At 41.5% G+C, this 14,634-nt stretch overlaps 1 protein-coding gene across 41 annotated transcripts in view; it reads right to left on the reverse strand.

Annotated features, from left to right (window-relative positions):
• Positions 1-14,634, reverse strand: part of CADPS (calcium dependent secretion activator) — a 471,326-nt gene that overhangs the window by 155,589 nt on the left and 301,103 nt on the right. For all 41 annotated transcript variants that reach the window (XM_032290346.1, XM_032290356.1, XM_032290353.1 and 38 more), the window contains exon 10: positions 4,961-5,069. In XM_032290346.1, coding sequence (XP_032146237.1) covers positions 4,961-5,069 — 109 coding nt within the window. The remainder of the gene's footprint in view (positions 1-4,960; positions 5,070-14,634) is intronic.

A 14,634-nucleotide genomic window follows, 5' to 3' on the forward strand; every position in this document is an offset into this window, starting at 1 on the left:
AATATAAATAGGTGGGAACCTCTATAAATATAAATAGGTGGAAACTTCTCTTTGAGTTCAGGCCAAAGCTACATTGTGTCCATCAACATATTCCAGAAACCTGTATTTTAGGTAACTGGGTATTCTCTAGCTGGAAATAATACTTTATATCTTCATCAGATTCCTCATCACCTCCTCAATTATCAAAAACTAAGAGAAGAATGAATGAGTGATTAGAATCTCCAAATTTCCAATGAGGTCCAGCCAGCAATCTGTTTGACATTTGTCATTGGAAAAGATTTCTGGTAACATTAAGATTTCTTCATTGATGCTATTTATTGAGGTGTCTATACTGCAAGTGTGGGTGTGTGTTGATAGTTTTGCACTTGAAATGGCCAAGAATTTAGGACAATAAATAGCTACTTCTTTATATGGAGGGTCTGATGACACCACACCAATAAAGCTTTACTAAAATATTTTTGGTGTTGTTTATTATAAGGGGCTATTTTGCTTAATTTCACATGGGAAGCTTTAAAATGTGTAATTTGAGTAGGATGATGGGGAGTTAGCAAGCTGGGAAAACCTGATGAACCTAATGAATAGCACAATGAAAAGAAAAATTCTGAAAGGGGAGGGAGGAGAAGAGCTCTGAGAGGTGCTTTAAGCCTGGAAAGTGAGCAATAAGGAGTTGAAAGGAAGAGAGGGTCAACAGACCTGTAGCCTAGTCTCATGGTATCCTTAGGAATAAGCTACTTTGCTACAGTCAGGGAATGCCAGGACGGACATAACTTGGTATCACTTTTACCAGCCCCAAGGCTTCCCCCTCCCCTAGGGCCCGCTGCTGGGGTGGGGATACTGTGTTCCTGGAGCTACTGTCAGAAAGTCAGTTCACGGAGTTACTTTGGGGAAGTGGAGAGCCCTTTCCACTGGGCAGTTATTTAGGGGTAGAGATGGAAAGACAACAAGAAGTTTTTATATTTTTATTCAATTGTCCCAACAGCCTTATAAGTACTATTATTCCATTTTACAGATGAGGAAACTAAGTCATGGGGAAGGTGGCATCTAGCCCATGGACACAAAGCTGGGTGGTGTGTGTCAGAGCTGGCTTCTGACCTCAGCTGTTTGGCTCCAGAGCTGATGACTGTAACCATGGTGCTATACTGCACTACAGCATGAATCCAGGGCCTGGACCTTGCTAACAGATCTCTGAAGAGTCGTTATTAACAATAAAATGAAGCCTAATTTTGGAGTGGGTAAGTGCAAAGAGGAACAAGGAAAGCAACAGAACCAATGACAAGCAGAGCAGCAGAGAACAACAGGGCTTTTTCAGAAAGCACAAGAGACTGAGGACACACCAAGGAAAGCAAAGAGGAGAGAGAAAAGCAGCAGATGAAAGAGAACCAAGAGGGGAGAAAGCAAAGTGAACATCCACATGTGAGGCAAGGGCATCAGTCTTAAAAAAGCAACAGTTCCTGGGGACTGGATCTGAAGAATGTGATATGTGACTTCACATGGGCTTGCCTTGGAGAGCAAGGGGCACAGTCCCACAGGTCAAAGACAAAAAGACACATCTGGGAATACACAGAGACAGACCAGGCAAGGGAGTGTTGGCCAGCTCTCTAGGGGAAAGGGATTGCTCTTCCAACAACTTGCATAGCCGAGGTCCATTTATGAGGGTAAAAAAGGTCTCTATGAGTCGTGTAAGAATAATTTAGTTGTTTGATAAACTGTGGCATTGAATTATTCTGGATTAATATTCTTTTATTTGAAAACATAGTTATCTAATCTGATAGAAATTGAGAGACTGTTTCATACTTTCCAAACCATACACAAGGAAAGGTAAAGTGAAACATTTTTATTTTTAGCTTAAAAGGAGTAGCTTATAAGTGAAACTTACATAATTTACTAATTCACCGAATTAACACTTCAAGGACTCAGTAGAGTTTATTCAGTGGAAATGCTTGTGTCTTGGGGAACCACCTAGAATGCAGGCTGGTACAAAGGGAACAATATCTAGTTGAATCCCTCTCTTCTGTGGCAGAGAGCAATGGGCCACAAGTGTTCTTAGCCCATAAAACTGCCACTAGTTGGGTCCACTGACAACCTGGATAAAGCCAAGAGAAGGAGGGAAAGAGATAGAGCCTGAAGTCCTCCCCATTTGCGCACTCACCTTTCAGGGAGCAGTTGAGGAGATTCCTCAAATCTGAGGACATTGGTTAAAACGTACATTACTTGGCTCTCCAGCTGGCAAATGTTACTGTGCTCAGGAATCCCCGGGAGTGCTTATTTAAATACAAGGATTCTGACCTGCCTTTCCTTCTGGTTCACAGGTTAGGAGTGGGGCCCCAAAAAAGTAATTTAATAATTACTTTTTTGTTTTTTGAGACAGAGTCTTGCTCTGTTGCCCAGGTTGGAGTTCAATGGCGCAATCTTAGCTCACTGCAACCTCTGCCTCCCAGGTTCAAGCAATTCTCCTAACTCAGCCTCCTCAGTAGCTGGGATTACAGTCATACACCACCACACTTGGCTAATTTTTGTATTTGTAGTAGAGATGGGGTTTCACCATGTTGGCCAGGCTGGTCTTGAGTCCCTGACCTCAAGTGATTACAGGTGAGAGCCACCGTGTCTGGCCAATAATTACTCTTTAAGAAATTCTGAGTTAGATTTTCCTATGACAAGTGGGAGAGTTTAAGTCTCCGTTTTCAATCAAACATGATGGGGAATAAATAGGACTTAGCACATGGAAAGATAGAAGAAGCTGCTTATTATTCTCAAGAACATAATTGATTTATATTTTACATCTTTCCATTTACATCTTTTGCAAAGAAATTTATAAATTTTATCCCATGGGATCTATGTAAAACGAAATGTTTTAAAAATATATATGCACAGTTACTCCTTACACATGTAGATAGAATAGCTCTCTCCACTCCTACCCTCCCCACTGAGGGAAGATAATTTTGCTATCATCTGATAAAATAACAACTATAACTTTGGTATAGCTGTTCATGCAGCTATGCTTTACTGCAAGTGCCAAGGCACGACATGGGTTAGACCTGGAGTCCCAGCTCAGCCACCAGGCAGTCTCGAACTTAGATATCCTTTGATATCTCAGAATCTCAGTTTCTTCATTTACAAAACCGGGTAATGAATCTGGTCCTATCCACTTTGTGGGATTACTGTGAGGGCTAAATGCAATCATAGGCAGGAAAAGGAGAATGAACTGGCTTAAAAGGAATTATTGTTATAAGATGGTATTGGTTTCCCTTCTCATATGGGTCCTGTAGCTTCCTATTTTATGTTTTAAAATTTATCATTTTTTACAATTCTCATTTTTATTTTTTGAGTCAGCATCTATCTCTGTCACCCAGGATGGAGTGCCACGGTGCAATCACAGCTCACTGCTGCTTCCAGCTCCTGGGCCCAAGCAATCCTCCCACCCTAGCCTCCCTCGTAGCTTAGACTACAGATGTGTGCCTCTACGCCTAGGTTAAAATTAAATTGCTTTTGTATTGATGATGTCTGTTTCTGTTGCCCAGGCTTGTGGTGAACTCCTGGTCTCAAGCGATTCTCTTGCCTTGGGATTACAGATGTGAGCCACCACACCTTGCCGTACCCTTCTCCTTCAAAATGCAAGTCCTGAGGAGGACTGAATCTATTTTTTTGAAGGAAACCCAATGACTTGAGAATAACACAAACTATCACAGAATGTCCTAAGAACTGGTTTCTTAAGGCAGGATCCCCAACCTTTCCATTAGAAGTTGCATGAAATTGTTTGTTTCAAACTTGTAGGTTCTACTCATTATGAAGGATTTCCAGGCAGAGCGTTTAATTCAGGCCTTATGTGGTCAGCTCTGTATTCTGCTTTGACAATATACAAATAATATGTGAAAGTCCAAAGGGGTGGGGCTGGGCCCAGTCACTCGGGGTTGAGATTCTGAGGGTGCTAATTTTACTAAGTGGGCTGGTCCAAGGCCTTGCCGGCCACACCTTTTCAGGTTAGCACCCCATCTTCTCTCAAACTCTGTTTCTCTTTTATGTGTATTTTGTTGCATGTGGAAGAGCAATATGGGAGTAGAAAAAAAGGTTTTGGGCCAAATAATGCAGTATGGTTGGAAATGCTTTCCTTGTGCAGATTTGGCATAAAAATAAACTTCTCCGGGAGAGGGCTGTTGGTGCTTGTTGTTCATTAATATGCTGAAATGATTTCGCACCCCCCTCCCATTTTGAAGGTTCTTTGAGGCTGATTTCTATTCATTTTTTTTCTGGGAAAAAGATAAAATGGGTAGGGGGAGAGGTGCGAGGGGCAGGATGTAGAACTTATGCGGTGTAGAACTTGTAAGAAATACTACCATTCGTGTAGATTTCTGAGTTACATAAGGCTTAAGGGCTTCATTGTCTCTGCTTATGGATTGGTGTCTTCTTAGGAAAAAAGACACTTAGGGATGGTTTTCAAGTGCTGCCAGCTAACCTTATGAGCTTTTGAATTGTAGCTAGGGAATATGGATATATCGGGCAGGCTCACTTGGTCGCTGAAATCTGCCAAGTCCACACATCACTGGTGAAAAACAACACACACACACACACACACACACACACACACACACACACACACACACACACGTCTTTGGTGTACATGTAGGACTACTTCTTTTTCGGAATTTCTTTTTTGGCATTGTATGGTGGAGTCCATGGTTGATGTGGATACAGGTAGGTAAGAGAAAAATGCTCTCTTACTTTTTTGGTTTTAAAGTAGGGAATCCTTTGAGTAAAACCAAAGCCCCAGGTTAGGATAGTATTTAACCAACCGTGATGAAAATGGCATAATATCAGGGATTGTGGCTGTCATAGTCACAGCTGAAACCCTTAGTAAATCGAGTTAGTACCTAGCATGGAATAAGTGCCCAGCAAATATTAGTTGACCATTGATTTGGGAAGGTTGAGGGTTTGTGGGCTCGTGGCCTAGAGGGTAGGTCGGTACCTGGCTGGGGGTCGGTGTAATCCACAGTGTAGCCATCCAACTGTAGAAGTTCCTGAGGCTCCGCTTTCTTCTCCCGATAACTGCACATGGCAAATGTGTACTGACTGACCTGGTAAGGAAAAGTAGATTGTGAGGTTGGTCCCCTAGAGCCTCTCTTCTCCAAAAAATCCCTCCCCCATGTTTTCTCCTCTGAGGATCTGAACTGAGTGGTTGGGTTCAAACTAAGTTTTGCCACCTCCAGGCTGTGTGACATTGAGCATGTTACTTAACCTCTCTGGTCCTTCATAATCTCATCTGCAGACTAGATATAATCTTAGAACCTACCTTATTGGTTTATTGTGAGGGCCGAATGAGTTTACATGTGGAATAATCTCAGAGTCTGTTCCTGGCACTTAGTAAGTGCTTGATGAATGTTAGATACTTTGATTATTGCTTTTAATATAATTGGGTTAAGCTACATGCAATTGTCATTTTTGTAGGTCAAAAGTGGTTAAATGGCAGCAATGTTGTAGGTCCGACCTAATGTGACCATGGCCTTGGCTGAGGCTGCCATGCTTGCATATACAACACAGACCTTTTGGTCAGAAGTTAGAGACTAGACATTCATTTATTTATGCCTTTTTATTTTAGTATTTCATTTTTTGCAGCATTTTGATCAGCATCAAACTGTATGTTTCATCCCCTCCCTTCTCCTGCCAGCTGAAGGAGGACTTTGGTTGCTTTGAAGTCTTCTTTTCATCTCAGACAAGTGCGGGAGTGACACGCTGTCACAAGCAATGAGTGCTCGATCACAAGGTGCCAGTCACAGTAGAGCAATCCTCAGCCCCCAATGGCGTGGCTGTTGTCACTGGTGCCCTAATGGCAGGCCTCACTCTACCAACACAATCCATGCCAGTGCAGGGCGGGCACTCACAGCTGCAGGCCCGCCTTCAGGATCCTGTCGCTCTAGTGCATCCAGACCCAGCACATACACTTAGCATTTCTGCATCCGGCTTGTCTGCAAGGAGCCTGTGGGAAAGCAAGCATCCTCCCAGCTTCGGGCTAAAAGCTCTCGGGCGTATTTACTATCCACGGATGTCAAATGTCTTGGACAAGGAGTGCCACGTCCCTCATCCCTTAGTTTCCTTTATTAAGAGAGACATTTTCTAAGTGAACTTTGATCCCAGCGGGGGACATTTTTAGTCTCTTCTATGGTGAGATTTGTGTTGTTTTAATGGCGATAAGAAATTGTCGCTCTCGAGTGCTACATGCATCTCCCGCACTGTCCGAAGCTTGAGGGTCCCAATGGAGAGATGAAGGGCATCCACAGGAGGATGTTTTTGGTGGTTGGTTTGTCTGTTGCTGCCCTCTGTTGGCTCCTGATGGAAACTTTACCGCCCCACTTGGGTTTCTTTATAATGCTTACGGTTTGCAGAACTTCTTCCTTATATTGCAATGCCCAGGGAAACGTAAGGCTGGGTCAGTAAGAGTATTTTCATAAAGGAAAATGTATTAACTTTTTGTAATAAACAAAACAACCGATAATATACTCTTCTCCTAAAATGGAAGGTTAAGTGTGTAGGCTGGGGGTTCCATGGGCCTGCAGTCCCATCCCAGCTCTGATAAGCTGTCTGCTCTATAAGCCTTGGAGTCCTCATCTGTATTTACCTGCATCTTATTGTTGCTAGAGAATTAATTGAACTTTACATACCATGTGCGATACCCACAGAGCAAACACTTCATATGCACATGCATTTATATGGGCAGCTTCCTCGAATTTGATACACATTCTAATATAGTATAGTTCAATAGGTGGATTTACCTACTGGATTATAAATTCACTGAAGGCAGGTCCAGGGAGTCATATATCTTGGTTGTATTTTCACTCATAAGCAAAATCTGCCATATAATGGGCATTTGCTAATTGAATGTGATTGGTTCTAGAAAGTTGAGTACATACAATCCAATAAAGAGGGTTCCCCTTCAAAATTTACACGGTATTCCAAGTAAAGCACCAGGCCTTTCTAACCTGTTATTATTGGTCCTAGGGATAACAGATTCCCTGTGACACTCTGCATGACAACGATCATAGATATTGCTAGAATGGTCCTGTGGGGATTTTTTTTTTCTTTCTTAACCTGGCATTTCTCATCTGGCAACATGAAAAATGATGCAGTTTATTAATGTGATTAGCCAAACAGAGAGTTGCTGACACTCACTTGAGATGAAAAAAAATCACAACAGAAGGGTGTTATTTCAAGATTTATGCATTTACTATTACTACATGGTTTGGGCTTTTTTATTTTTATTTTTTTTCCTTTTCTATTTCAGTGGCTTGCTTCTTGGAGAGCTGTATGCTGATGCCCTCTTCTGGTTATATTGCTGAAGTCACTGTCGGCAAACTGAATTGGTCTGAGTTGGTAAACCAAACTGAGTTGGTTCATTGGGAGCACCTTGATTTAGGATTTCACAATGTACTTTAGGAAATAAACGAGGGGAGGAGGAATGATTTCTCTTTGAATGATTTGTATTATTGAAAATTTTGGGGGGAATCTTGTTTTTTTCTAGAGTGCTTGAATGGTGGAAGAAATGCAAATATTTGGAAAGTCTTAAATTTATTTTTTAAACTTCCACAAGACCACACTAAGTGAAAGCCATTCCCAATGAAATGCATGTTCCTTTGTCATAGTTGAATTCTTTTAAGACTGTATTTTGTTGATGAAAAATTAATGAGGCGGCGAACACTGTTGTAATAATGGCACAGCAAAGTCTGGAATGCACATTAGAAGTGAGAAAGTTGGCCACCCCTGTCAGAGAGCCTGGCCTACTACAGAAAGCATAAGAATCTAGTGATCTCAAAAGACAAGCAGATATCTGAAAGTGCACACTGGAGAGAAGGGCTTAAAGGACTATGCCTTTCACATCCTTGGGATTTTTGGTGGGTAGGTACCTTCTCATGGAATCATGGGACAGACAGTTGTGACTTCTGAGGGAACAGTCAGTGAGGTTTTATTTTAAAGGTGGCTGCACCTCAGATACACCTTTAAAAACCCTTAGCTCATTTCCAGTCACTTGTTTTAACTAGAAAATGATTTGAAGTAATATTCCCTAAACAGTGGATGCAGACCAGTCACAGTGGCTCACGCCTGTAATCCCAGCACTTTGGGAGGCTGAGGTGGGCAGATCACGAGGTCAGGAGTTTGAGACTAGCCTGGCCAACATGTTGAAATGCTGTATCTACTAAAAATACAAAAATTAACTAGGCATGGTGGTCGGCACCTGTAATCTCAGCTATGTGGGAGGCTGAGGCAGGAGAATCACTTGAAACCAGAAGGCAAAGGTTGCAGTAAGCTGAGATCAGGCTACTGTACTCTAGCCTGGGCAAAAGATCGAAACTCCGTTTCAAAAAACAAAAAGAAAGAGTGAAGCACAGCAGCTGCCTTTCATTATTAGACAGTGTGTGTTGGAACGGGTAAGGAGGTCAAACCAGAATCAGAATCTCAGGTCACAGTGGGCCTTAGGATTATACATTTTTCATAATTGTCTCAGATTCTTTCTTTCCTTCTCTCTCTCTCTCTCTCTCTCTCTCTCTCTCTCTTTCTCAAAATAGGGTCTTGCTATTGCTCAGGCTGAAGTGCAGTGACACAAACATGGCTCACTACAACCTCGACACTCTTGGACTCAAGTGATCCTCCTGCTTCAGCCTCCCCAGTAGCTGGGACTACAGGCATGTGCCACCATGCCTAAGTTTTTAAATTTTTTTTGTAGAGATAGGGGGTGGGTTGTCTCACTATGTTACCCAGGCTGGTTTGAACTCCTGAGCTCAAGTGATCCTCCCATTTTGGTCTCCCAAAGTGCTGGGATTACAGGCATGAGCCACCACAATTGGCCAGATATTTCTTAATACATGTTGAAGTGTGAGAACCACTGTTTTAATATATAGGAACTGTCCAGAACCTCTAAGGCTTGCACCTGAGTTTCAATTATAGTTAGCAAGTAGATTCCAGTCATGAGATGAAAAGGTTAAACCTTTCTTATCCCCAACTCTCCCCTCCCCTTCTTCCTATCACCTGTGGGAGACTAAAGTACTTGGACATACAACTAACAGTAGAATGCATTTTGTCTAAATCCTCTTTCCTTGCATTTACCATCATTCTTTGAAAATTAATCAGCTTTTTTTTTTTTTTTTTTACTGAACCCTGGTCACTAGCCCTTGTCCAAAATTCACATACATATTTTAGAAAAGAGTTGTTTATAATAGATGCATTCATTCATTCATTCAACAAATACAAAGGTAGTGTGTTTGGTTTTGGGACTGTAAATATGCAGAAACCAAGACATGATTCCTGCCCTCATGTCTAGTGTGAAGGTAGACATTAATCACATTTCAGAAACGTGTTATTTTAATAGTGACAAATTTTAAAATGAGAGGTATATGGTACTGTAAGAGCTTGGAGATTTGGTCTAGGTGGGTGGTTAGGCAAAGAATTCCCGAGGAAGTTTTGGCCAATTGAGCAAAAATCTGAAGATGGAGAAATTTTTCTTTTCTTTTTCTTTTTTTTTTTTTGTGAGACAGAGTCTCACTTCATTTCCCAAGCTGAAGTACAATGGCGCGATCTCGGCTCACTTTAACCTCTGCCTCCTGGGTTCAAGAAATTCTCCTATCCCAGCCTCCCTGAGCAGCTAGGACCACAGGCACACACCACCATGCCTCGCTAATTTTCTTATTTTTTATTAGAGACAGGGTTTCATCATGTTGGTCACACTGGTCCCGACCTCAGGTCACCTCGGCTTCCCAAAGTGCTAGGATTAAAGGCGTGAGCCACTGTGCCCGGCCGAGAAAGTTTTTATGGTGTGAATCACACAGTTCCTGGAGACTAAGGACTATTTTTAGTGCGATGTAGTTGCGAATGAAGGATCACAGTGTCTAACTCCCAGACTCTTGATTGACACTGAAGTGAAGGCGATTTGGTGGAGTAGAAGGAGAACAGGTTTTAGAGTCATGCCGAACTGGATTTGGTTTTCAGATCCATTATTTTCTACGTGACCCAAGGAGGTTCAGTTAACTTTTCTGGGACACGGTTTTGTGATCTTTAAATGGGGATAATGATAACATCTGTGGGACATTTCTTTTTTTGATAATTAAAAAAGAATTTATTTCTTGTAGACATAGGGTCTCACTGTGTTGCCCAGGCTGGTCTCAAACTTCTGGCCTCAAGTGATCATCTCAGCTCAGTCTCCCAAAAGGCTGAGATTATAGATACAAGCCACTGCACCTGGTCTTCTGTGGGGGCGTTTCTCATGTGTGCATGCAGGGCACTCATTTCCCTCCCACAACTGAATCGTGGTCTTCCTCTGGGAACGACTCTCTTTTCAACTTTCAGTGCACGTGGTTTGTGTGGAACTAACTGCACCTCTAGCTGGAAGGAGGGTGAGTGGAACACTCGGCCCATGCCTCCCCAGTCAACATAGTACTCCTTGGCTGCAGGGATTGATGCAAGGATTTGGTACCACATTGGGCCAAACAAAGCTCACTGAAGGCCTGTACTGGAACAATCGGAAAAGACAAGCTTTCTTTGGGGCTGCCAAACTTTTGTAAGGCTTGAGCTGCCAGAGATCATGCCTGAGGGCGAAGTCAGTTCAGAGGAAAGCAGAGCCAAGAGATTACATATATTGAGAGACGGAAGCGTGATGATATTATTTGAGTTCTGGATCTAGCCATGATAGAAGACTCTCCAGTTAATTACTAGTATAATTCGCTAACCAATACAATTCTTCTCTTTTTAAAACTTAAGCTTGTTGGGATTGATATCTGCCATGTGCAACCAGAATATAAATATAAATGTCTTATACGGCAATTGTGGAGTTGAGTGGGAAAAACAAACATTCAGAGTTACAAATCCTTCAACTACTCATATGTCTAAACACTAATTTTTGTGGTTAATTTATTTCAATATGGTATTCCCAGGTGACTACTACTGTATTCCAAGACATTATATATTATCTAATAATATTTTATCTTGTTCTGATGTAGCCACTTTTCTGAAAGCTGGAACATAATTTCTGGTAACATTCTCAGTTGGGAATCAGAAACAGAGGAGCCATGCTGGTTCCATCTGAGTAAAGTAATTCAGTTCTAGAACATTCTTTAAAAATTTTTTTTATTTAAAAAATTTCTGATTTCTATAGATTTTTGGGGAACAGGTTGTATTTGGTTACAGGACTAAATTCTTTAGTGGTGATTTGTGAGATTTTGGTGCACCCATCTCCCAATCAGTATACACTGAACCCAATTTGTAGTCTTTTATCCCTCACCCTTCCTACCCTTTTCCCCTGAGTCCCCAAAGTGCATTGTATCATTCTTATGCCTTTGCATCCTCATAGTTTAGCCCCTACTTATGAGTGAGAACATACAATGTTTGGTTTTCCATTCCTGAGTTACTTCACTTAGAATAATATTCTCCAATCCCTTTCAGATTGCTGCCAATGCCATTAATTCATTCCTTTTTTATGGATGAGTAGTACTCCATCATATATATATATATATATATATATATATATATATATATATATTTATGCATGCATCAATCTCTTTGAGTACCAGCCCTAGCTAACTGCTTGGAGTTACTGAAGGCAGTTGCAGTTAAAACACCTGTGTTAGGATTCATACATGGCTGCTTATATGCCATTGATCTTGAGCAGGCCACTTAACCACTCTGAACCTAGTTTCCTCTAATGTGAAGTTGAGAAAAGCCTTGTCCTCAGTGTAGTACAGAAAGGTTGTGAAGACTAGCTTGATGATTGCTTTGTAAACTCTGAAAGACCATATAAGTGATTGCTCACATTATTAGAGGAACCACAGAATATAGTTTGTATAGTGCTGAAATGGGGGAAATGTCTCAGAAATTATTTGAACACCAATAAAAAAATTGATTTTAACCAGAAATCTTTTGAGCACAGAATGAAAATGTTTTTAAAATAAAAAGATGATAGAGGTAAGATTTTCTAACCTGATATGGGTGATAAGTTGGCCTGTCTTCACTGTTCTCCTTACACACAGGGTGAGGCATTCTGGTTCTCCAGCAGTACTCTATGGAATTGGCATCTTTAACATTAGTGTTGATTTGGTCACATTAGAGTTACTAACAGTAGTAACCATTGTATTTGGTTCTCACCATGGACCTGAGGGCTTAGAAGAAGGCCCCAGTAATTTATTGATTCAGGTTGCTGAAGACCCATTTTCCCTTAATCTCTGGGTTAGGGTTTGCAGCCAGCCAAGTTTATAGGACATATATTGGAATTTCAAGGAACATGGCAAGAGGAGTCTTTATTATTGCCATTTGCATATAATTATCTGTTTAGCTACTCTGATGCTTGGTTCTACAGAGGACATAAACTCTAAGATGGTGTAGTCTGAAGGGAATGAGACCCTTCACTTTAAGTGGAAGAATGACCTCCAAGGCAGTGTTTCTCCAGGGGTGGCCTTTGGACTACCTGCAACAGTATCTCCTGGGGTGCTTGGTATAAGTATGGATTACTGGCCTCCACCCCAGACTTACTGTATCAGAGTCTTCTGGATGGCACCTTAGGATCTGCATTTTAAACAACACCTGATACAGATGGTCCAGGCCCACATTTACAGACACTGTCTCATCGTACAGGAATGCTTCAATCTCTGGCACAGAAGCTCCTTACAACTGCTTCATTCCCTTCACAGTTAGTAGGGTAGATTCTAGCCAGATCTATAATAATTTTAGCTCAGATCCTTAAAAAAATGGGAATTGCTACTTTGGTTCAACACTCTTCTGAGTATGTCCTTCATCCCTGGCTAGTAGGAAGTCCCTTAACAGTCTAACATTTCGTTCCCCAAGGTAGTAGCACTAAAAGGAAATCTCAGTCAGGGAGAATTTTAATTGTTAAGCAAAAAAGTAGACTCTGCCAATATGTGTAGAGCAGGACATGAATTTTGAGAAGACTAACATTGGATGTCCTCTCTTCATCTTTGTTTTTTTCAGAAAATTTTCCTTGTTTTAAATATAATATATTAAATCAAAATTGTGCCAGAAATTGTGTGCTGCTACCTCTCTATATAAATAAATTCCGTAAGATGTAACATCTGAATTGAAAGACACAAAGATTCAGTAAGTGGCTTGGGTAGATACACTTTCTGTTTGGTGGTTTCCACACTGTTTTCCACAGAGCTCCCTTTAAGGCTACCTTGGAAGCAGGGGCAGGGTTAGGGGAATCTTCTTCCTTCCCCAGCACCCTCACCCTTCTGCAAATTGGACCAGGTGGTTTTCTGGGTTTCATGTTTGCATTTTGAGCTTCAAAGCAAGGGTTTGGTGGCTAAAGAGAAACTGAAAATCCTTTGTATATATGACCGAATTCAACACTGCATGTAGCTGTTGGGGGCCGATTGTCGCTGCTTAGACAGACATCCTTTCCTTCAAATAACCCGGGACATTTTTGCTTCCTCTGAATTGGACCAGCATGGTTGGCCTTGAACTTTCCTCCTGCAGCAATGATGGCATTGGGGTTGTTTCAAATGAGCGTGTTTTTTTTCTTTATGATTTTGATAAAGTGCTTCTAAATGTGATCACTTAAATAGGAGAGATGAAAAAAATGGAAAGAATTAAAAAATAATGCAGTATTTTCTGGGTATGCCAGCAAATTGCTTTTGGACATTGTGGTGAATAGGACAAGGCTTGAAAGAGAAAACCTGAGTTGTCATCCTGGCTCCCCCATTATCTTTGTGATGATGGGACTCTCATGTCACCTCCGCATGTCACAGAAGTTGTTAAGGGGGAAATCTGATTCAGGCTGAAACAGATTTTCTTTGGGGGATGGATGTGCCCAATGTACCTCGATGGCTCTTTAAAGCTAATGAGAATCATGTGTATATGAAAAATCTCACAAAATTCTGAAATTATTTTCTCCTGCCCTTCTAGGAAAGATACCGAACTTTAGATGAGATGTGCCCTTTTATGATTCTCAGAAGTGAGCACAGAGCTTGCTTTTTAGCTGCTGTGTGACTTTCATCTTCTCTTGGTAGAAGGCTCAGTGTGAAGGCTCTAAACATCTGTGTTCCTGTTGCCTGAAAAAAAATCTTTCTCTCCCTTTTGATTCTCTGTACTTACTGTACAGACATGGCTTTACTGATGTTTTCCACACATTTCCTCTTGTTTTTCCTGAAGAGTTTCCTCTCCCGAAATAAGAGGTCATCTACTTCTCCTAAGAGCTTCATCATGTCAAAGGTTCTCAGAAATCTGAGAATGGTTGTCACCAGCCACTTCTTGGAGCACATGATCTCTCCTTTTTCAGCATCACCCAAGGCATTGCCTGAGTTTTTCTCCTCTTTCTTCTTCTTTTCTCTTCCACAAAATATTTCCTGACTGCCTGTGCCAGACACTAGGCTAAGGACTGTATATGGGTGTGGTGAGGAAAAGAGGGAAGAACACAAAAAAGAATCAGAAACAGAACTGGCCCTGAAACAGTGCACAGTCTATTGAGGAGGCCAGGCATGCTCCCACCAAGTGATTCTAAGAGAGACTGCTGTGCCAAGTGCAATGAGAAGCATGGAGTGGTGAGAACTATGCATGACTCAACACTGCCTGTTTTTTTTTTTTCTTTTGTTTTGAGACAGAGTCTCCAGGCTGGAGTGCAGTGACACAATCTCAGCTCACTGCAGCCTCTAC

The sequence above is a fragment of the Sapajus apella genome, unplaced genomic scaffold, assembly GCF_009761245.1.
Source record: "Sapajus apella isolate SASKATOON/1434 unplaced genomic scaffold, GSC_monkey_1.0 scaffold23, whole genome shotgun sequence".
In the NCBI taxonomy this organism is placed as follows: domain Eukaryota; kingdom Metazoa; phylum Chordata; class Mammalia; order Primates; family Cebidae; genus Sapajus; species Sapajus apella.